Source organism: Dermacentor variabilis, chromosome 10, assembly GCF_050947875.1.
Source record: "Dermacentor variabilis isolate Ectoservices chromosome 10, ASM5094787v1, whole genome shotgun sequence".
Taxonomy (NCBI): Eukaryota; Metazoa; Arthropoda; class Arachnida; order Ixodida; family Ixodidae; genus Dermacentor; species Dermacentor variabilis.
In genome coordinates, this window is record NC_134577.1 from 82,720,676 (window position 1) to 82,744,611 (window position 23,936).

Genomic DNA, 23,936 nt, shown 5'->3' on the forward strand with positions numbered 1-23,936 from the left:
CTAGATCTGCGACAGAAGGAAGATCGAGGCAGCTCATGAGGGCATCCATTTTTTAGCTCGTTTTATTCAAATCATTCGAGCTAGTGATCCTTAGTCTGGCACTGTTTTCAGATTTGCGGGCATAAATGTGCCCATCGCGCTCCCAAACAAACTTCCGTTTCGTTTCACGCTTTTTGGCAATGGCCTGCGCAAGGAGGCGCTTCCTTTCAGGACACAGGTGCTCATTGACGTAAATGGGCACAGATTCAGAAAACCCAAGTTCACTAGCCGTTAGTCGCTTTCGTCTTCCTTTCTCCAGCACAGCATTTCGTTTCCTTCGGAGTGCAAACTGGACAATAATGCTCTTTCCAGTTTGGCTTCCTGGTATTAAAACCCGGTGGCGCACGTCAATATCAGACGGTGGCTTCCACAATACAGTCACCAAGCATCATCATGATTTCCGTCAGTTTTTTCATTAGCATTCCCTGGTATTTCTTTTATTTCTATATTGGCGTTTCACGAGTATTGTTCGCAGTCCATGATTCGAGACTCGTTCGATTTCGTTTGACTTCCTATTTGATCACAACGTGACTTTAGGTTGTCATTTTCAGTGCGCAAGCGTTTATTTTCTTCTAGAACTGCTTTCAGATTAGTTACCATATCATCAAATTTGTCATCAGTAAACTTTAGATTAGCTTTTATTTCTCTGAGTTCATTTCGAAAGTCTCGTTTCAGAGAATCTTTCAAATTCTTGAGGTCGATCCTAATTTGACTCTTCAGGTCCTCAAGGGCCAATTATTTGCTTATTTTTGTCATGATGACCAGCAGCAAGTTACAACAAACGCTGGTATGCTATCGTATGGCAGCAGTGTCGTGGCACAATTTCAAGTGTAGTGACGAAGTTACAAAAGGAGTAAACAGATTTCACCAACCTGCAGCAAAAGGATACTGTTGTCAGTCCATGCGAATGATCCAGTGCTGTTCACGCCACTGCTACCATTTGGTCGGTGCCCGACAAGGTCCCAGTGTTTGTAGCCTTTTCGCTGATGACGTCAAAATGTTTCAGCAAACCAGCAGCTAGGAACAGTCCGCACGTGTAGTCTTGGGGTCAGCGCTTTGCTCGGGGTAGCGGCCGAAGGGCGAAACTTGACCGCACGTGGCAGGTAGGCCCAGGACGTAGATAGTAGACGGATCAGAATGAACTGATTACCGACCCTGCAGCAAAAAGATACTGCTGTCAGTCCATGCGAACGATCCAGTGCTGCTCACGCCACTGCTGCCAAATCGAAACACATATTCAAACAATTTACAAAAATTCACTAATTCACTTCTTAATTACACCTTTGCACATAGTGCAATACGACATGTAGCCGATGAGCTTGCAAGACGTATCCACTTAAAATGAATTTCCCGGATGGCACCAGTTTCGAGATGGTGTCCCAAAGTGTGGAACCAAACACACGGGCGTCTTCTGTTTCAAGCAATTTCGACCGCAATTTTCTTAAGCACCCTGCATTTAAACGGATCGAAGCTAAATTTAGGAACACTTCTATACGGAGCCCGTTGAATGCTCTTCGTGACCGGCTGCGGTGATCAGAGGGGCAGTTGACGGAATCGTAATTCTATCCGTATGTGTGCTTGTATGCATTGTCGCACACGACGTTTGTGCCTGGTGAACGCCGTCGCAGGCCTTGGCGCCGCCGTGTCGATGGTGGTCAACGAGACGGTCGTTCACCTCCACTTCGAGGCGGAGCGTCGCAAGGCCCTGTCCATCTACCGGGCGGCCTTCTCGCTGTCGGCCATCGCGTACCCCTTGGTGCTCGGGCTGCTCGTGAACGAGTACGGACTGGACGGCGCGTTGCTCGTGACCGGCGCCATATCGCTCAACGCCCTGGCCGGCTCCCTCCTCATGGCCAGGTGCGGTCGCCTCGCGGTGTGCCTCCACCGCTGATGCTCGCGCGTACCAGTCGGCTATGTAGATTCACGGAGGAGGAAGTGTGGTTGCAAAAAAAAAAGTGTGCCACGAAGTCATGTGTCATTTGAATGCTTTGCAGTTTTCTTCGTTTACGGGGGTGCGCTAGCATTAGCTACGGCTACTATAAGACCGCTGGTTACTCTCTCTCTCTCTCTCTGTCTCTGGCGTCACCTTTGTCGGTGCGGCGTGAGGCGCGAAGGCGCATTGGAATGCGAGGGGAAAGGGGCAGATTAGAGGGGAGAATTCACCTGTAAGTTGGAGGCGCCGGTCCCAGAAGGCTTCGTGGTGAGTGATGTCACAACCTTTTCTGATTCCCCCCCCCCCCCCCCCCCCATGTGTCTTCATGTGTATCCTTCACGCCATGTATATATGGAGTACTTGACAGCATATTTAACCGATGTTTACTGATAGCTGTACGTTGATACTGTCATCCTCTTTAGGGCGACACTGTACCCGGTGAAATTTTAATGTGTACGCGTTCTTTGGCGAGTACTCCTGCAAAATCCGTAATGTCACGCTAAATGTGTAATGCCTTGTACCTGCACAAAAGTGCGTAATTTGCTAAGTTAAGTCATTTAATCATTATAATATTGCAAATGTACATAATTGGTAGCTTTATAAGGGACAAGGAACAATTGCAAACAAATATTGATCAAAGAGAAAACCATTCTTGTCAGGCCCCCTTGAAAGCTTACTTTTTCGCAGTACGGGTTTGTGTGCAAAGAAGCCCGCTGTGGAGTAGCTGAGTACAAATATAACTGATTGGTATGTGTGATAATAGTTTATAATTAATAATAAATGATTAGTGATGCTTACAGAAACTGGTGACGTCGCCATCGCCGAGTCAAGGTCGTAACAAAACATAAAAAATAAAAATAAAGTATTAATTAAAGAAGGGGGAAAAACCAGCTGTGGCGAAACCGTTTGTGACGGCGTTCAGGCTCATTTGATACGAACGCTTTGAAGCGGCCATGCAGCTTCCTGGAAACTCATTCTACACCTTTCAGTACACGAATTTCCTTTCTTTGGCACCGGAGAAGCGCTGGGTAGACATGCATAAGCTATGAAAAGCAAGTTAGCAAATCGAATTAACAGCCGAACCAAAGAATGCTTACGCATAAGTAAACAATTTTCAGCAATCCTGTAGCATTTTTATGTTAAGAAGTCAAAAGTATTTTGCCTTTCTCGCTGCGCTATTTTCGCTAAACATTCATCACAAGATCACAAGTTGTCGATCCTATCGTTGAGTATAAAACTTGGCACTGTTATGTGCTGGTTCTCCAAGGAAAAAAAAAAACTTTGAAGTTGTTTTCGTTTATGGCTGTTGCCAGCCGAAAAGCTGTCTAGTGCTGAGACAGACGACGACGATGACGATGGTATGAGCCGCCCTCTGGATGGTGTCACGGAAGCTATTTTTTATAGCTTTCTAAATTCATATGAATGCTTTCATACGCCAATGTTATCATAATCAAAGTAGAAGAGAACTTGATGTCGCCTCAACGTGGCGTTTTTACTTCATTTGCGAAACCGACCTTCCAACCGCCTCTCAATGCTAGAACAAAACTTTGGTTGGGGCTAGTTAGCACATAGTATTTTAAGGTGAAAAATTCAGCGCAAACACCAAGGACCAACCACAGCATCAGATATGGATACTGTGACATTCTGAGCGCAATGTGCTCAATGGTTTATGCCCCCTTACCACGTGCTACGCACGAATTACCTTTAACAGAAAAAAATTTTCTATAGCTGCCGAAGTTGAGGCTACTGTCCCATGAAAAATCCCAACAACAACCGTTCTGATTATTGCGATACATGGACTCGGCTACCACTTAACTTCGGGCGACATCGAAGTACGCTCAGTGGGACCAAGCGAGGAGTAAGGAACTAAAGACTGAGAGAACAATAGTACATTAAAAAAAAGAAAACTAACATCTGGCTAGGTACCTTTTTATTGCAAACAATGCTGTTGCATCCACCATGTGGTTGCATCCACAAGTGCCAGCATGATAGACATCATTGTTGCGAGCCTTTAAAGAGTGCCGGCATAATATTTACAACTCGTCATATTTTGTGGTAAATGAAGGCGCATGCCCTGAAACGAATACTCGCAAACGTCAGCGCAAGCTGAAAAAAAAAAAGACTACTCGTTTCTAAGAGCGTGCTTCTGTTTCGGTATCCACTAGGCCGACGGGTCATGACTAGTGTTCTAGAAACCTTCTAATAATAATAACATTTGGGGTTTTACGTGCCAAAACCACTTTCTGATTATGAGGCACGCCGTAGTGGAGGACTCCGGAAATTTTGACCACCTGGGGTTCTTTAACGTGCACCTAAATCTAAGCACACGGGTGTTTTCGCATTTCGCCCCCATCGAATAGAAACCTTCTAGAACACTATAGCCACGACCTTATGATACACTGGCTCGCTCCGTTTATGGTATCGCAACGGCTGCTACACTTGAGCGCAGGCAGAAAAGACACATGCATCGTTATTGCTTATTCTTCTTTAATGAAAAATGCCCTTGTAACTAACCTTATTGCTTCGCGACGTCAGCAGATTATTATCTGTGTCGTGACGTCACGATATTATCAATGACCCCAGGTTGGGTATTTTGAGACCAACGTACAACTTCAAGTACCATCATGCGGCGTGCTTTGTCATCATCCAAACGAGACAAAGGACGGGAAAAAAAAGGTGGGGGGGGGGGGACGAAGACAAGCGCTTACTTGGAACTTTCACTTACAAAGTTGAAAAAGTTAAATCCGGTGGTTTTACATGCCATAATCATGATTATGATTACGTGGACCGAATACGCGGTATACGGCGACTTCCAAAGTTGGAAGTCAGCGCCTGTCTGCGTCCCCCCTCTTTTTCTTGGTGTTCTTTCTCTCGTTTCGCACTCTTTAACAAGATGGAACACCAACTATAGCCCGGTCACATACCTTTCTGCAGTTTAACTGTCAAATTAAAGTATCTTATAAGTGCATGCCAGCCTTCGTACTTGCAAAGTGTCATCCTTTTACCGTGCCAAGCGCGTGGCAGAGCTTCTGCAACTTCAATAGTATGAGTGAGTACTTTGTTATTCAGTGGGAACAGTGAACGCTTGCTAAGACCCACCGCGAATCAATCAATCAATCAATCAATCAATCAATCAATCAATCAATCAATCAATCAATCAATCAATCAATCAATCAATCAATCAATCAACCAATCAATCAATCCAATCAATCAATCAATCAATCAATCAATCAATCGTTAATAATCTAAGAAGATCAAGTGTGTGACGGGGAAAAGCAGCTTCACTGCAGCTCGACTGAGCGCGGTCCCCTGTGTTACAATTCGGCAGTGAGCATCACTGGCGCATGCGCAGTTAAGGTAACGTGACACAAATCTAGGCACTGCACGGGAGACACTTTCTTTTTCTCATTTTCTTTTTTTCCCCACTGCTCTCTTTCGCCGCTCTCCACAGGCCTCCGTGGATGTCTCCGAGCGACCCCGTGCCATCGATACACCGGCCAGAGAACGCGGATGCCCAGCCAGCGGCCGAATTAGAGCAGGGCACCAAGGCAGACGCCTCCGAGAAGCCGGATGCATCCAAGGTGCTTTGCATTGCACGCGAAGCGCGCTCGACCCGTCTCAATGGTAACCCCGGGTGTGACAGCTCTTGCGTGGCCCATGTGACCACGAGCCCGCGCTCCGGGTGTCGCGTGAGCTGATGCCGGGGAGAGGGTGAGGGCAAGGGCGAAGGCTGGCGCCTCGATGCGGTGCTCCTCTTCCCGCGTGCCAAGTGTTGGAGGTCACGTGACATGCTTAGTGTCGGAGTCGTGCGGCACACTCAATTGTAGGAGGGAACGTTCGCTTTGGGAGAAGCGCGAGCGCTTCCCGTTGCCGGCGCTCCTCACCACGCAAGCTGTTGTGGCAGCGTATGAGCGAATGAAATGAGTAAAAACTTTATCGTTAATAAATGGAAGCCCCTGGGTTAGGGAGCCCTCTGTCCTGGGATGCTCGCGGTTATTTGAGTGAACTTCGTTCACCTGCGTTCTTGGGCAGGCGCGTGTCGTGTACCACGTATGTTAGCTTAGCAAGCGAGTGCTCTTTGCTATTTACAATGCCCATAAATGTACGAACCGTAGTCCGTGTAATATTCTAATACCTTGCTATCGATGTCAATTTCGCCTCATGCACCTTTCTCCGTTAGGTGGCGACGCGAACCTATGAGAGGCTGTCTTTAACAACTCATGGCTGGTATCAGTGAACAATCAATGAAGAGACAAAGAAAGGCACGATTACAAGATCTCCAGCTACAGCTTTCGTGCTATGGTTTATTGCGAAGCATGCAAGGGGAGGGGGGCAGGGGGCCATTCAGTTTTACCGGCCTTCGCAACATAAACATCACAGAGTGAGAGAACGCTTACATGCATAATGTGGCAAAATTAGTCAAACATATATGGTATTTGACGGGTGACAAGCCTGATATGATACTGAGGCACGCCGTAGGGAAAAGAGGTGGGGAGCCTCCGGATTGATTTCCAACACCTGCGTGTTTACAGCGAAGCTAGCTGTCTATGGCTAGGATCCCGGGATTTCTTCGTGGCGTAACGTCGTCAGAAAACAATGGCGGGCCGATGCCGGTGGCAGTGCAGGGCAGAGCAATGGCTCATACCCTCGATAACATCATACCCTCGATAACAATGGCTCCTCGATAACATCCCGGGGATCCGGCATGGCCTATATGCCGACGATATTAATATCTGGTCGTCCACGGGGTCCGTCGTGGAAATGGAGAGCCGCTTGCAGGAAGCGGCAGACGTGGTGAGCGACTAGACTTAGTCATGCGGCCTCAGCTGTGCCCTACCAAAAGTCGGAGCTACTCCTGGTCTCACCGCGGAAGAAGCACGCATCGACTCGCCCACTGTCAACATACAACTGAAGACACGCACTCGTTCCGTCTCGGAGCTTAAATATGTTGGGAATGGTTTTCCAGTCCGATCGCACCAATACAATATTCATTCACAAGCTTAAGAATACAACAGCCCAAGTTACCCGCATGATCCGGCGAATAACAACCAAGACAAAGAGGTATGGGGGAGGCGGACACGCTTCGGCTTGTCCAAGCCTTCGTCGTGTCTCGAATAACTTACGCTATTCCATACGCACTACTCAACGAGACGGAACTAAAGAAAATCAACACAATGATCAGAAAGGCAAGTAACTACCTAGAGAGCAGGAGCGATTCCTCCAAGCTCTACAGGTTAATACATTCCACCACCCAACCAGAAATCACCTCATAGCCCCTACACAATTCTCTCCGCAATGCCGCTTCAGCGCAGAGCCGGAGTCCGTCAGGCACATAGTAGGGGGCAGCAGAACGGCACCATTAAATCCTCCGAACCCTTACCCCACCAAGGAGCTTTGGGAGAGAGCCTTCGCCAGCTCCGACGTCGAGGATCAGCAACGGCTGATTGAGAGGTTCCAGGACGCGGCTCGAGCTCAAGGCACTCTGGACTGAGGACGCCTCTCCAAAGCTGCATTTATCCAATAAAAATGTTTATTCTCTCTCTCTCTCTCATACCCTCGTAAGGCACAGGCTACAAGCAGCGTGGAGACTCGTCAGTGGTTCATACTAGCATAAGCAAGCAAAAATGTAAGGGCTCATATCCCCGTAACGCAGAGGCTACAAGTACTCAGCAAAGTGCAGCGAACGGTGCACACATTCTTTGGAATCACGCATATAACATAAAAAACGACATACGTTTCAATAAAGAGCAAGCTAAAAAAAGATTCAAACCACATAATTAATGATAAGGCGCTCCTGATAACAATGCGAATGACGTAGCGTTCCCCGCATACGTTTCCTGGTAAATATTACTGTTGCGCAAGCTGAGCCGGCGACAGTAGCTTGCGACGTAGGGAGTGACGTCACTATATCCTTTCGTATATATAAGATAACCAGCCTAGCAACTGATTTCAGTGTAGTGGCACCACCGCTATGGGCGGCGGTGTGGTGTCAAAATTATCATTACTCCCATAACTACCATAACACTAAAATAGTATTACGTACCTTTACTCGAAAGTCACAAAGCATTGTAATCTCTCCCCCCCCCCCCTCCCCCCTGCCTTTACGGCAGTTGTAGTGGTGGTTTTCAACAGGTTCGCTGAACATCCCCTTTCACAGGGCCGGGATGGCGAGTCAATTCTTTTTTCTACGTGCGCCTAAGTAAAGGTGCGTTGTTGCATTTCGCTCTGGTAGAAATGCGACCGTCGCAGCCAACGACCTATATGTCATAGTCAATATATAAGCTACTGCGGCGGCTTGGTATCATCAATAATTGGACAATACATAATCTTGTCGGGAAGAAAACTCGCATTCACTTCAATTCCCTAAGACTGGAGGACACATTGAAGAAACGAGCTTCTTGACATTGCCTCCAAAATACCGCGCATAGTGTGATTACGCCTATACGGGGGCAAAGCAGCAGTTCTGAGAGATCGATCATCTGCTGTTTCAGGCGCCCGACTTTTACATCAATTTAAGAACAGGAAAAAGGTCGCTTCCAATGCCCTCGCTGAGCAGGCAAGATCAAAGCAGCGTAGTCTTACCCGACGCCTGGCTTCGGTTATCACCAGGGAAAAATAACTAGGTGCAATGGGAACATATGGAACCTTTGGCTACATAGAAATCAGAAAAAAAAAGTTACTATGCAGCTCGAACCCACATGTTCGAATCTGGGAAGCGAAGCTCTCTCGAAGCGCTGGAATAAATGCCGTGCCATTGGTTACACTGTGCAGAGATAGAGATTCTTATTTGAGGAAGGAAGAATTGGGGTAATGTGCAGCGCAGTAACTGTCTCTCAGATGAGGACACCTCAACCGTGCTGCACAGGGGGGAAGGGATAGAAAAGAGTGGTGGAAGAAAGAGGGAAGGAGCAGCAGCGGCCGAACCGCCATAGGCGTGGGGAGGGGGCTCAGAGGCGATCAGCAAGGGCGATGTCCTCGGCGAACACCAGAAACGCTCGGAAGAGGCTCCTCTGGCTCGAGATGCAGCCCGAGGGGTGCAGTAGGTTGTCCACCGTTACACAGGGGAGGTTGAGTGTACGGTAGACTTTTGCGAGGACCGCGCGCGCGTTCGAGAAAGTCGGGCACTCACACAGCAAGTGTTCCAACGTTTTCGTCGCGCCGCAGTCTCGGCAGAAAGGGGAAGGGGCTCCTTGTAGAGCGTTTTGCATCACATAGCAATTACCTGTCTGCCATTGAAGACAGCGAGGCGCGGCGACCCCAACCACGTGACTCACGTGACTGCAAGTTATACTGTCACAGGAATCGGCCCTCTTTGTTGTGACACTGTATCCAGTGTGCATCCGCTGACTAGAGCGGATTGATGCTCGAGACAGTGCAACAGCCAAAATGCACTTTTCTCCCAACAAAGACCGAACAAGCAGACGTGCCAAACAACAAAACCCTAGAAAAATAGGCCTATAGGAAGGTTTTGCTTTCTTAAAAAAATTACGCTCTTGATGGGCGTATATTTGATTCGGTGAAAATATGTTACGCACCATTAGCTTTATCGCTGAGTAATTACGTAGAAAACAAAGCCAACAGACCTGTAAGGGTAGTAAATATGCTAGTGCTGTCTTGCGCATGAGCCATTGGGCAGGACACGGAGTACGCCACGAAAGCATTGCTTTAACACCGGCTGAACCGGGACGACGGTAATCGTGCTGCTTGCCTGCGCATGGGGACCTGAATATAATAGTGAAACAAATTGCATAAGATTTAGCTCAGGGCCAACTCTGATTTCCCTATTCAAATACATGTTTCAATCAATCAATCAATCAATCAATCAATCAATCAATCAATCAATCAATCAATCAATCAATCAATCAATCAATCAATCAATCAATCAATCAATCAATCAATCAATCAATCAATTTTATTAAAAATTTGATTATTCATAAAGGTCTATAAAGGTATGACCGGCTGGATGTAAAACGCAGAAATATTTTTGTTAACCAACTGTTCAACCGACTTGAATAACACTTGCTGGATTTGAGAGAGAAATATAATTTCTAGTAACTTCAGTAGGCAGAATCTAGAGCTTGGAATGTCTTACGAAAGCACCCCAAACTGGTAAGCTTAAAAAGGTCATTAAAGCACGAAGTTTAAAAATCTGGAACTCTGCACTAGAAACGGATGTCTCACTTCTGTAAACTGCAACTTTTAGAGCATATAATGCAGACAAGTGTGAAGCAGGAAGTTACAGTTATAACGAAAAATTTTTTGCAATGTTTACAGGCGTCTTGCAAAAGTCTATTCCCGAACTGGTCGCATATTTCAGAGCGCTGCATGATACGTCAGTTTTGAGCGTGTTAGATGTAAGTTAAGTTTACAGACTTGTGACGTCGTTTATGTAACTGAATTATATTCGTAAACTTGATAGATAGTTATCATTTTGTAGCTTTGAAAATTTTTTTAGAAAGCATTGACGGCCTAAATCAATATATGGCTTCCTGTGGTCACTACAGATTTTAGCGTTTCCTTTTTAATGCAACGAACTTCATAAAAATCAGTGCAGTGGTTGCTGAGAAAAACGATTCCTCAGTTTGCATGTATTTTGATAGGAGTCCGGGGATAGGAGTCCTAATTAGCCCACAGCGAACAAGGCTTACGTGTGTAATACGAAACGTCTAATCCTCGGACTAAATCCTCTGGTCGTCGTTCTTTGTCTCCCTTCTTTAGCCTATTTTGGTAAAGGCTGCGAAACCACATGCCGACATCGAAACATATGCATACCGCAGTGATTTAAACGCGCCGCATGTGTGTGCATTGTTGAAGCTACGTTACATTACACTGATGGCACACAGGATTGCATGCGATCTTTGCTACCCTTGGGACTTCCCCATCTGTGTTCTGGCACAGCGATATACCTCCAGTTTCGTTCTGTACGTTCTTTATTAAGTAGTCGACATATTACACTTTCCTCGCTCCTTGTGTAATGGGCACTGTATTTCATGTACAGAATGTGAACACTCAGCTTTGTTCTCTTTAGCTGAATATGAAGTGCATCGCTAACACGCGTCACGTCATAAAGTAGGTATTCTATTATTAGTAGGCATTACATCGTTAGCCATTGTAATATTAAAATGCATTACTGCGGAATCGATCATTCTTAATTGGCATATGTCCTTGTTGAAGAAACCGCTGGTCGATGCATATTAAACAGATGTCGGTGGCGCTCGAAGACCACTCGAACGCGATGAATCCCGGACTGGTTTCGGGCGGCGTCTCGGGAGGAACGTCGGTCGATCCCGGCACGATGGGTACAACCGGAGGTGATGGCACGGCGGCCACCTCGGCAGCCCAGGCTGATGGAGAGCAGGCCGCCGCGGTGCTCGAAGGCCAAGCCAACGCCCATCAGCAGCCCGAGGGGGCCGCAGCGGAGCCGCCTAAGGTGGCGTCGCCTACCGGAGTCGTGGGGGTGAGCATATGGTTTGTTACGTGGCCTCTGAGAGCGGCAGGCGCAGCGCCAAGTCACGGGAGTGCGGAGGAAATAAAAGAAGTTGCAATTTCGCCCGAAAGGCGAAGCATCTACTGCGATGGAAGACTAGTCGACAGCTAGCTATGCGAATTAGGGATAGCAGTTTTATCAGCCGTATAAACTCGTCAACATAGCCATACTAAATAAATTAACAAGCGTAGTGTCACACGCGCACAAGCCAACACGTACACATCTCGCTCGATGACCGCGGAAACTGGCTGTCGAAACGCTGTAGGGAAGAAGCGCGGCAGCAGCAGCGAGCGAATTGACCTTCGTGCTGCGTCTCGCATCAGCGCGAACAAAACGAGCGTGCGCACCGCCACTGATTCCAGACTTTCATTCGCCCCAAACCTCTCATGTAACAACACGTCGTTATCAATGAGCGTCCCACAACTAAGGTGGTTTATAAAAAGAAATGCTACAGAAATTCCCAGAATTGTCTATGCGCAGGCATTGTTTCGCCTCGGCTGTTACTTCGCTTTTCCTTACTTGCTTTTCCTAGCTTACGCATGTTTAGTTTGTTTCAGGTTCAGTTTATTGACGCGCTTGAAATTTTTTACAGGAGAAGTAACTCTAGGAGGTCCCATAGTCAACGACTGCGGAGGGACTCGGCGCTTCTCCGGTGCCAAAGAAATGAAATCTGTGTGCTGAACGGTAGGGAGATGAGTTGCCAGGATGGTGCAAGGCCTTTTAAGCTATCGTATCAATTGAGCCGGAACGCCGTTACAACCGGTTTCATCTCAGCTGTTTTAAGGGCCCCGTGTCGCCGAAATTCCGGCGTCGGTGTTGGCGTCCAGCGTCACCGTGATTGAATATTACCGTGTATATTTACGTATATGCATATGCCACGCCTTGCTATGTGGCGTGCGGTACATGCGAGTTGCGACACTGTTCTATCGCTAAGGTTGCTCATACCTTGTCTTACATTTCTGACAAGTTATTCCTCGGAATTTTGAGAATGACAACCCACAAACTAATGACACCTGCACGCCTTTTATGTTATGTCTTCTCAGACACAAATATTATAAGGGCGAACCAATGACACAAACCTGAAAATGACGTAACGTTCTTGCCGCGGCTGTGCAAGAACTCCGGGATTGGCCCACGCAGGAGGCTGCGTTTCTACCAGAAAGCTCGCCTTTGTGCATAGTGTTCGCCACGAGCGTTTCCCTAAAAGTAACGTTTACAAGCTGCAGTTGCTGGGAAGCGTGAGAAGCAGCCGGGCATCTTTCAATGCTATCGCGCACCACTCTTAAAGGCGAAGCTTAAGCATCCTCCAACTTCTTCTCGCAATTATATTGCGATAGCAATTATATGGACATATATATATTATATAATTCTATGAAAATTATGGGCACTCCAGGCGCATTTCTACCATCGCCATCGGCGTCGCCGTGACGTTTTCATTTTATTTTCTCTTTTTACTTTTTTTGTTACGTCGTGTACGCGGCGACAGCACCATCACCTGCTCCTTTTTTACCGCCATCAATTATTTAATATATTACTATTAAACTATTATCACATGTACCAATCAGTTATATTTATACCCAACTGCCCCAAAGCAGGCTTCTTTGCACACAGGCTTATAATACGGGAAAGTAAGCTTTCAAGGCGGCCTGACGAAAACGTTTTCTTTTTTTCTCTGATCAATATTTTTTTTTATCAGTTGTTTCTTGTCTCTTATAAAGCTACTAATCATCTACATTAACACTACTATAACGATTAAATGGCTAAACGTCGCAAGTTAAACCATCTTTATGTAGATATAAGGCATTATACCTTTAGCGTGACAGACAGATTTTGCTGGCGTACTCTCCGAGGAATGCTTATGCATTAAAAATTGCTGGACTGAGTGCGTGCTATCGAGTGATACGAGTGAGTAGCGAAAGTGATGGCGCGAATGACGGTGCAAGGTAGTGACACGAGTAATGTGACGCAGTATGCGACGTCACACGCAGTAATACACTCGACTGAGAAAGGGGATAAACAGTTTTGACACGACATGCAAGAAATACGTAAGGTCACAAAATTTTCAATTACGTCAAGGCAACACTTGTCGCCATCCCAATAAAAAGAGCGATATCTATCTATCTATCTATCTATCTATCTATCTATCTATCTATCTATCTATCTATCTATCTATCTATCTATCTATCTATCTATCTATCTATCTATCTATCTATCTATCTATCTATCTATCTATCTATCTATCTATCTATCTATCTATCTATCTATCTATCTATCTATCTATCTATCTATCTATCTATCTATCTATCTATCTATCTATCTATCTATCTATCTATCTATCTATCTATCTATCTATCTATCTATCTATCTATCTATCTATCTATCTATCTATCTATCTATCTATCTATCTATCTATCTATCTATCTATCTATCTATCTATCTATCTATCTATCTATCTATCTATCTATCTATCTATCTATCTATCTATCTATCTATCTATCTATCTATCTATCTATCTATGATGAAGGCCGCTCTGGACAGTGCGGTGGCCAAAACCCTGGCTGCACACGGCGCGCTCACGTCGCTGTCGGTCACGGCCGGCGCGCTCATCTACGACTACGCCTTGGACGGGGACCCGGCGCGCTCCCATTCTGCCACCCTCGCGCTGCTCTCGTACGGCGCTGGCGACCTGGTCGGGCGCATGGGTTACGAGGCCCTTCTTGGCACCAGCGAGCACCGTAAGGTAAACACAAACATTCGACCGTGCATAGGCGTGTTGAAGGCGGCGAGGACGAGGCTCGCGTCTGTACCATAAGTGACTGTTTGCGAATGAACGAGCAACACAGCGGCAACAGTCACGTGAGGCCTTAAGCTGTTGCATTCGCGGCCGTCGCCGTTCTTTATCGTAGTCGGAGTGGTGGCCTAAGTATAATGTCATCTTCGTCATGCCATTCCGTTTTTTGAAAGCTAGCACCAGTAGTTAGGACAACGTGCGAGCATCGAAAATGATAACGATGACCCGCAATCGATTCGTTGCAATGCGTGCTGCGACGCCCCAGGGTGACGGAAACGAACGACCAGGTTACGTCAGTCCGCTGCATCTGTCTTAACGCTGTCGAGCAAAGTTTACAATTATAGTGAAGGCCTCTTGAAGTGACTGAGGTGTAAAACCTGTGAAGACCTGTGTGTCTTCGGAAAACGCAAATTGCGGAAAGTGGTGCGCGCGAGTCATCAAATATCAGTAGTCTGTAACGAGTAGTCGGTTAGCAGCGCGGTATGCTAGAATTAAAATGTAAGACAAAGATTTTTAAACTTCATATGGATTTCTTAAGAAAAAAATGCCGCTGCATTATTATTTCGTCTTACACTTCGGCGTTGGAATTAGACGTCAAGGGAAGAACGACGGGAAATAACGTTTTGACGGGATAGCGTTAAGGGGCCCCGTGTGGCAGAAAATCCGGTGTCGGCTTCGGCGAAGTTTTCTGTGAGCGAAAATTTCCGTATGTATTTAGCTATCTGTATACATGCCATACCTTGGTATGTGGCATGCGGTATGGGGATGGTATATTGCCGCAGCATATCTATCAATAGTTACTCATAATCTTGTCTTAACATTTTTGATGAAGTTGTTCCTTGGAATTATGAAATGACAGCCCACAAACAAATGTCATGACAGCGCATGGATTTTATGTTAACTCTTTTCATATTTAAATATCAAAACTGCGAAACAATAAAAGAAACGGGAAAATGACGTAACTTTTTTTGCCGCGTCTGTGCACTACCTCTAGGATCGGCTGACGCAAGAGGCCGCATTTCTACCAGAAAGGTCGCCTTTGTGCATAGCTTTCGCCGCCAGCTTTTGCCGGAAAACGTTATGGTTACATAAGTTGTAGTTTCGGGGAAGCGTGAGAAACAGTCAGGCATCTTCGAAAGGTATCACGTTCCACTCTTAAGCACTCTCCATATTTTTTAATGTCAGAAGTCGGGAAGCACTGGGAACAAAATATAATGTATACGTCCGAAGACATTGTGTGCATACAAGACTGTCCAGGTCCAGCACGTACACGTTTTTTTCCAACACAAATAACGGCGTTTATGTCAATAAAAGCAGCGCGACGCTGTGAGGCATGGATATACACACAAGAGCCTGTTACAAGTGTCAGTGGTGCCAGTGATGACGTTTCGAAGGCAATGTAAGGATGCTTAAGCTCAAAGTAACGCATAGATGCTGCGCCCCAACGTTCACTTGCAAATATTTGCATGCCTTGCACCGCGGGGCAGGTGTTGCCTTGAGAAGGGTGGAAATTCAACCTTATTTGTACGACATACTGCAGGCAAACAAAGAAAGGAAAGAAAAGAAAATTGGAGGACGCTTAAGCTTCGCCTTCAAGAGCGGAACGCGATAGCGTTATCACACCCCGTTCGTACCGCCCACTCATTCTCTCGGCACGGTTTTCACGAGACGAAGGGGAGAAGCGGGCGAGTGGCGCGCCACCTGTCGGGGCAGCACCGTACATTGCCAGGAGGGGGCTTCTGTGTTTGCCGCAAGATGGCACTGCGTGTGCGTCAAGCGCAGAAGAAATGTAGCGGAAACGTACATCACTAATTGTTTAACTGCGACATCTGCAATTTGCATGCTCATAATTACCGATATACACCGCAGTATAACTTTCTACGGCACGTTTCTAAGACAAGACCGCATTCACTAGAGGCGCTTTTGTCGCGATTTGAACCATCGAACTCATGGCTGAGTAGTAGCGTCTCCGTCTCACACTCCTGAGACCCTGGTTTGATTACCACCCAGCCCATCTTGCAAGTTGTTTTTATTTATGAATTGGCCTTCTGGAATTTTTCGCTCACGGCCAACGCCGCCGACACCGGCTTTTCTGTGGCACGAGCTCCTTAACGCTGTCGCGTTAAAATAGGAGAAAAACGTGGACAAAGAGTGCGCATGTGTTGCCTCCTCCTCCTGTTCGCGCTTTCTTTTTTGCGCTTTCTCGGCAGCAGGTGCTGGCGCTTCAGGCAATGTGAGCATACGAAAGAATACAAGGCGACTTATACGGATGCTGTGCAGATACCTTTAACGTCCAACCCATACCCGTCACCGGTGTCAGTGACGACGTCTGTAAGGCGATACAAACGTCTTAAAGCACAGACTGACATACGGATGATACATGCCCGAAATGCTCGCGTCCAACGTGAACGCGCCCGTCACCGGTGCAGGTGATGGCGGTGCAGGCGTTCCTGCAGGGCGGCGTCCTCTTTCTCATGGCGATGACCAACGAGGTGTTCCTGCTGGCGCCAGTCGGCTTCGGCCTTGGCAGCATCAGCAGCGCGCTGGACCTGCTGCCCGTGCCGGTGCTGCAGCGCTACATCGAACCGGACGCCGTGGAACGCCAGCTGGGAATATGCCGGGCCGCCTCGGGCATCGGATGCCTGCTCGGACCGGTGTTTGTCAGTGAGTGAACAAATAAGTTGCAGCATGGGCAGTACTGCATTCCGCTTGTAAAAAGCTCTGGAAGAGAAGCAGACAGTTTGACGTTGATCTGTGTCCAGCTTTAACCATAGAACTCTATGGCTTTAACCATGGAGTGAGATAGCGGCTGGTGACATTACTTGGTGGAGGCAGGTGGTAGCATACATAAGCCGACACCCCCGCCAACTTTTTAAAGCGAAAGCTTTACTGGCCGCGAACTTGCGATTTCGCCGTGGCCGTAGTACGAAGATGCACGACTTCACACCGCGTTCCTCGTTGTTGCGCTCGCCTCTGCTCGCTTCGCCAGCTGCGTCGCATGCCTGATAACATGTCGGAGGCTTGAAAATGAGAGCTCGCGTGCGCCGCAACCACAGTTGAGGCGGCAGTATGGACGGCGACAATTCTTATAAGGAGGAGGAAGCCTGTAATCGACATCGGAACGAGATGAAGAGGAAACGAATCGCCCAGGAAACAGACTAACAGCGCGCCGAACGACTGGCTAAACGCCGCAACACAGCTAGAAAAGCAGACTAACCTGGATTTGCAATCAAGTTTAACAAGGCTAACCATGCTATGCCTTAGCTTTCGCTACGTATATCCTGGCATAGCCGAGCTAAGCCGCTGTTTAAGAGTGCTGCTTCTCGGTTTATTCGGCGGTGAATGTAGGGGGCACGATAAATGGCAAGGGCTTGCAAGGACAGTGTGAGGCCTGCTGTGTAGGCCGGTCTTCCAACAGATATCCGGAAGCTTTTTTATTTTAATGAACCGATCTTCCGTAGGGTGTATTGCACCTCTCCGTTTCCTTTCTTCATACTTACCCGCAACGATGTAGCTTCGCGACACCGTGCTTCCTGCCAAACGCGTGTGACAAAAATAAGGAAACGGGTCAATGGCGCATCACCCTCTGAACCCGTTGTTCTTACTGTTCACAATTGTCAGTGCTGTTATGGTGGTTCCGACAGAGAGCACTCGAAGATGATCGCCAGCTAACTATACAAGCTGGCCTCATTGGATACCGCAGGGCTTTTGTGCCATGTTTTTTCAGTAAGTAGGGGCATTAACACGAAAATCACGGTGCGTCTCCTGCGATCTTGTGGCAGTAGCCGGCCTATGCCGAGAATAGCGGGACATAAGGCTCGATACACGCCTGGCACTCCCTTTCGGTGGACGCCCGCTCGGCCCTGCATAACTGAATGGCCTCCGCAATTAAAAAACGAAATACAAATCACACAGCGGAAGACGTTGAGAAAAACGTTGCCATCAATTAGTGGTTGGCTGATACTTGACGAAGACCTATTTGGGAACATCTCTGGAAAGTTACGGCAATATAGGCTTCTGGGAAGCTCGGTTATTTGCTAGTATGAAGTACCACCGAAATCATCAGGCTAATCGGAAACCTATTACCACACTGCTCAAAGTTTCTGAAGCTGCTCGCCAAATAGCAATTTTTTTTTCAATATCACTAAAACGTTAACTGATAACTGCGTTTTTTCCGAGAAATCCCATTTCTAATTTGCCGTGCCCGTTCATGTTACTTTTTCTCTTATTTAACCTGGTTATGACATTAGGCACTATAATAGCAAGAGCTTGGTGGCGCAACCCACCGCCCCGTTCCAAAGGGGACGCTCATAACATCTATCCATCTATGCGTCTTGCATCCCTCACTTCTGGGCATAGTGGGAGGCTTCGTGTACAGGCGCTTCTCGCAATGCAGAACTGCGCGCATCTCGGTGCCGTGTATTACAAGGCGAGTCTTGCGGTCGTTTGCAATCGCCAGTGGTGTTCCTGGACGGCGAGAAGCAGTCCCACGCGACCGTCTTCATCTTGTCCGGGCTCTTCTCAATTATTGCCGGCACCCTCTGGCTCCCTGGTCTCAAGAAGGAGATGGACGAGGCCAGAGGCAGGATCCCTTTCCCGCCGTCTGCATACCCAAAAAATGTAAGCGCCTAATAAGGTTTGTATAGGTGCTATCTTTGGGGGGCATTTTGGTGAGCTGCGGTTTCAGGAATTCCTTTTCTTTTTCCTTCTATAAAAATGGGGAGGAAGGCAAGACGCGACACGAGTGCTGCTTCCGATGGAGCCTATTTTGTTCATGAGTTTCGATACAACGCCGCTGCCGCAAAGCATCCCGGCAAAGTATACGCATAGTGCTCGTAGGGTCTCTCAAGTGTGCGCCAACGGACGCGCCCCTGGTGGCCGTGTTGTTAAGTGCCCTCGGGAAAGGAGGCAGCCGCCCGCCGTAGTTTTCTGCGTCGTTGCTCGTGTTTGATCACAGCCTACTTTTGTTTTGTTTCGGTTTGTCCGCATTGCAGCATGATGCTTAAAGGCATTTCGTTTAGGTTCTGCACTCCACTTCCCCTTCTACCGTTTGCCGCATCTTTATCGTGTTGCTCTAGATGGTATGCACGACTACTTTGGGTGGAAAAGCTGCTGAATCTTATAAGGGCTGATCTTTTTCGGTTTACAGGGCTCGTTAAAGCGTCACACCGGCTGTTTGTTACGCACTTCATATTTTTGGATCTATTTCATGTGTGGCTTCGCGCATGTTGAACTGCTGCTAGTTGCTTCGTGAACAATTGATAATGATTTTCTCAGTTCGCTTGTAAGAGGCCTTAAATCACGCTGTGTTTTATCGGAATGATGGCCGGCAAGTACACTCTTGAACAGAGTTATTCTTTTCGCCCGAGCATACCTTTGACGTTATGGTTGCTTGGGAAGTGTTTAGAAAACAGTTAGAGATGTGTAGCTCAGGGCGAGGATTGCTGTTAGCTGCTGCATACTGTTTTGTCGTTCGATTTCTCGCTGAAAAATTTGTTTCATATTTGTGAGGTCATTATACCTTGATGATGTCTGAGCAGACTTAGGGCGCACCACGGGTTTTGTTTGTTTCCGGTTGCCCCTCTCGCACGTGAATTTTGTACTCCATTGTTTTCTTTTCCGGATTATCTTTTGCGGCCGGTGCACCTTCGCCGGCGCTGCTCCACCTTTAAGTGTATCGCGTGTCTGCTTTCTTCCGTAGCATTAAGGAAATGCCCAGAAGTTTGTAATACTTGAGCTTTGTACCTTTCGAAGCAGGACACAACGGGAATTTGACATTGTGAAAGCTGCAGCGGGAACGGCAGTTCGTCGGCGTGCGCAGCGGAATCGCATCGGCGGAGCAGCGCTAACTCGCGCCTAATAATTTACCCGTGCGTTTGTTGACTTCGTTAATTAGCGCACGCATTTCCACTAATCAATTCGCAGCTACTCTTCTTGAGGCGACGTTGAGGTGCACTTATTCGTCGAGGTGACGTGCATTCTTCAGTAGCAAGGTAAGCACAGTGTGTGCCGGCATCGCACCGTGCGTGGAGCCGCTTGAGATTTGTCTACGCCAACGACGTGTGCCTGTTGTATTGAAGTACAGAAACACTACTATGGCAAGCGCACAATTAAAGAAAAAATATATATCGAGCCATCGCCCTACAGTAAACAAAACGAAGCGTCTAGTTAACATGAACTCCATTTCGTGCGACGAATCTTCGATGCTATTGTCTGCAGGACGCAACTAGCACGCATATACGAACTGGGTTGTCCCAAATTCCGGTAACATCATGGACATCTCCGCTCTTACAGAGGTCCCGCTTTTCCTACAGCGGTCACCGCTGACCGTAGTGGTCTGGCATCCGAAAAAAAGGGAAATAGCCGCCACGGACTTCAGCAACCATTCTCTTTGCAAAACCCGTTGTGGTCTTTTACTGCATCCATAGCGTGCTTTCTAAAGCGGCCGTTCTGTTTCATTTATCGGCAGGAACCACCAGCAGCTGAACCAGCAGCGGCTGAACCAGGCGCTGCTGAACCAGGAGCGGCCGAACTGTCACCGCCGCTGCCCGGAGCGCTCGCACCGGCCGCGGGCGAACCGGTTCCGGGAGGACCTTTTGCCGCGCACGACGCGACAGAACCAGGCGCTTAAATGCCAGCTGCGGATCCAACTCCGGCTTAGGATGCGGCTCGACTCGTATCTGATCGCTAGCGGCCCTTGTCTTTGTGTTTTCTTTATTTTTTTCATCGATACGCGCACCGACATAATCTCCTCGTGCGCCTGCGCAGTGGGGTGCGTAAATATGATACACGGCTTCACGTTTCCATGACAACCACCCACGGGCATGATCATGGCTACTTAGTTTTATTCATTTGCAACGTTGTGAGCCTGCTCGACTACGGGTTTTTTTTTTATTTGGTCCTTTTCTTGGTATGAACATGGACGTAACCTCCCCGCTGGCCTGCCTGATTTGGTTCGTGAATATGAAATGCACGGCTTCACGTTGCCATGACAAACACCCACGGATACTATCCCGAAAAAAAAAATGTATTTTCAGGAGTAAAACGCTCTCCTGTCGTTTTATTTCCAACGATGACTCAGGATGCGAAATAAAGTACAAGTGTGGGTCAACTAGCCCAGCAAGAAATAGCGATTCTTTTTCTTCCCTTTCCATCGAGAAGCACACGAACGCAACCTCAATCCCTGTGGTCCTGAGCACTCCCGTTTGCAAATATTAAAATCCTCGGCAGTGTATGTGTTATTGCCGTGACGACCACGCACGGGTACAATTCTGACAAAAGATTTTCCGCTGGTGACTGTTCCGTTGACCACAGTGCAGGATAATCCTTACCTTCATTCTGTGGACCAGACCACAGCTCTCGTAATAAGCTCTCGTAATATGTCCCATGACGTTGTGCAAGAGCATGGCGCTCATGGTTTGGAGGTCCCCAGTTGAACTCGCTTGTTCCATCGACTTTCTTTTCCTTTGATGCACTGCTGATTCTTTGAAATAATGTTGCATTATTATAGTTTCGCCCCTGTTTGCACCTTTTTAGGTCGAAAGCGCCGCAATTCTGTTTTCAAACGCGTTGTATAGTGTCGGTGACAGGCGCGCTATGTTGCCGACAGTCCTGGCACTGGCAGTAGTGACTCCGGCAAAATAGAGCGCTAAAGACGCTTTGCGAAGTGCCACACCCTTGTGTTACGTGCGCCCCAATGAGACGCTGGGCCAACCAGTGACGACAAAGAATCGCCGCTTCGCAATTACGGATTCTGTATCGGCCTCTTCCACAAAATACGTGCTGTCAGTTATTTTAGATACCCCACCCCTACTCCGATTTTTCACCATAGGCGCACGACCGCAACCCCATCGTGCACATGCGCAGTGTGATTTTTAAATACAAAGCACACGGCTATACGCGTTGCCATGGTTAACATCCACAGAGAAGGCGTCCGCGCACACCAGCAGAGCAACAGTTGGAAACGACGTGAGCAGAAAATTGAAGTCGGTAACAGGAGTGGCGAAAGAAATGAAGTAAATGAAATGGGATTTACGTATTAAATTTTTTAGTTGGCAGTTTTATTTTCACAGCGAAGCTGTATACGGCTATGGTTCCGTGCATGTTTGTTCTGCATTAACAAAAAATATCATCAATGGCTCATAGATTCGAAAGCATTCATACTCCCATTCATAAAGTGAATTTTGCCGTGCCCGTTAGGCACAGGCTACAAGCACTCAGCAAAGGGAAGAGAACAGCGCCTAAATTCTTTCTAATCACGCATACATAGCCCTGTATGGCTCACGGCTACTCAATTTGAGTGAATTATCTGCGATGACACTACAGTTGACACATGTCGTCCTTCTCGGTGATTTCAATGTGCATGTGTCGGTGCTGAAGAGGGAGCGGTTTACGCGTTCCGTGTTGCCGACGTCCTGCGCGATGCTACACCGACCCGGCCCAATCGACCGCCCAGCGGCGCATGTGCATCAATTTAACATTATCAAAGAATGGTGATTGCAGTTGCGAGGGAAATAATGACCACCCATCAAGACAATGAGTTCGTACTTTTGTTCAAAATTGTGTGTCACCTCCGTGTCGTGTGCTAAACAGCTTCGATTGTCAACCAGCTTCACAGAGTGGAATGGCTCATTATATTTTTACTGCTTTTTTACTATCACGAAAATTTTACTTTATAAGTTCAAACATTCAAATTGTCAATTTCCTTGTTTTCATTCGCTTAATTAGCCACCCTCCTCGTGGCCAATCCCCCACTGAGGGTATGAGTCACATGCAGGCGCCTATAACTTGGTCCCGTTTATGCAATCCGCAGGTACAGTTTATGCAAGCACATATAAAACCATTAAATGTTCAGATACCCGAGATCATTTTCCCCAAAAAATCCGTAAATACTATTAAGATTGAAGTTAATGATATATTTTCTTGCAATGCTAAACTCCTGCCCACTATATATTCAGGCGGCCTATAATAAAATAATTTAGCGCAATTGAAAACAATCAATCTAATAGAGACGGGTGCATCAATGTGTTAGGAGAAAGCGGCTCCAGGCATTTTCTTTGGAGTGGCTATCCTGTTCTTATTCATTGCGACCTCCTTATTTTACACCCATATTGGAGGTGGTATCATGAGAAATTGCTTAGCTCTTCGAGAACTTCCGGAAAATTCTTCGGCAGCTGTGTTAGCGACCCATTCATTGTAATGTACACAGCACGCCCCTATACTGAGACAGTACAGTTCTCAATGCACTGGAAACATTAATTCCGTCGATCTCGAGTCTGGTTTACTTGATATGGGCACCAGGTCACCGTGGTTTGTCCCTAAATGAAATGGCCCGCACACTTGCGCGCACATCCATAGATGGACCTCTCTTGGCTGGTTTGCTAACGTTTCCTTTTATCACCAGGGCTAGATTTAGAAATCATTCTCTTTTAACATACATTGCAAAGCAGAGATTCCAAATAGCCGACAGGCTTTAACCAACTACTTCTTCCTTGGTAGAATCGATGGTGTCCCACATGCAAATTGGAAATCGCCGTCAAAAAATTGCGTTCTCGTATTCCATCACTAAATCTTTATTTACACAGGTCTGGTCTAGCCCGGTTCCCTCTATGCCATACCTGCAAAGAATCTAATGCAATTTTTACTTTTTTTATTAACCTGCCGTCACTTCACAATGCAGAGAAAAA

General features: G+C 47.1%; 1 protein-coding gene across 3 annotated transcripts in view; it reads left to right on the top strand.

Annotated features, from left to right (window-relative positions):
* LOC142560736 (uncharacterized) overlaps positions 1-21,835 on the top strand; it is a 36,857-nt gene extending 15,022 nt beyond the window's left edge. Inside the window, exons 4-10 of one of the 3 annotated variants that reach the window (XM_075673030.1) lie at positions 1,668-1,896; positions 5,424-5,553; positions 11,175-11,429; positions 13,984-14,199; positions 16,680-16,914; positions 18,710-18,870; positions 20,720-21,835. In XM_075673030.1, coding sequence (XP_075529145.1) covers positions 1,668-1,896; positions 5,424-5,553; positions 11,175-11,429; positions 13,984-14,199; positions 16,680-16,914; positions 18,710-18,870; positions 20,720-20,881 — 1,388 coding nt within the window. In that variant the 3' untranslated portion in view covers positions 20,882-21,835. The remainder of the gene's footprint in view (positions 1-1,667; positions 1,897-5,423; positions 5,554-11,174; positions 11,430-13,983; positions 14,200-16,679; positions 16,915-18,709; positions 18,871-20,719) is intronic. The other 2 variants (XM_075673031.1, XM_075673032.1) reach the window with 2 other exon arrangements.
* Positions 21,836-23,936: the final 2,101 nt, after the last annotated feature.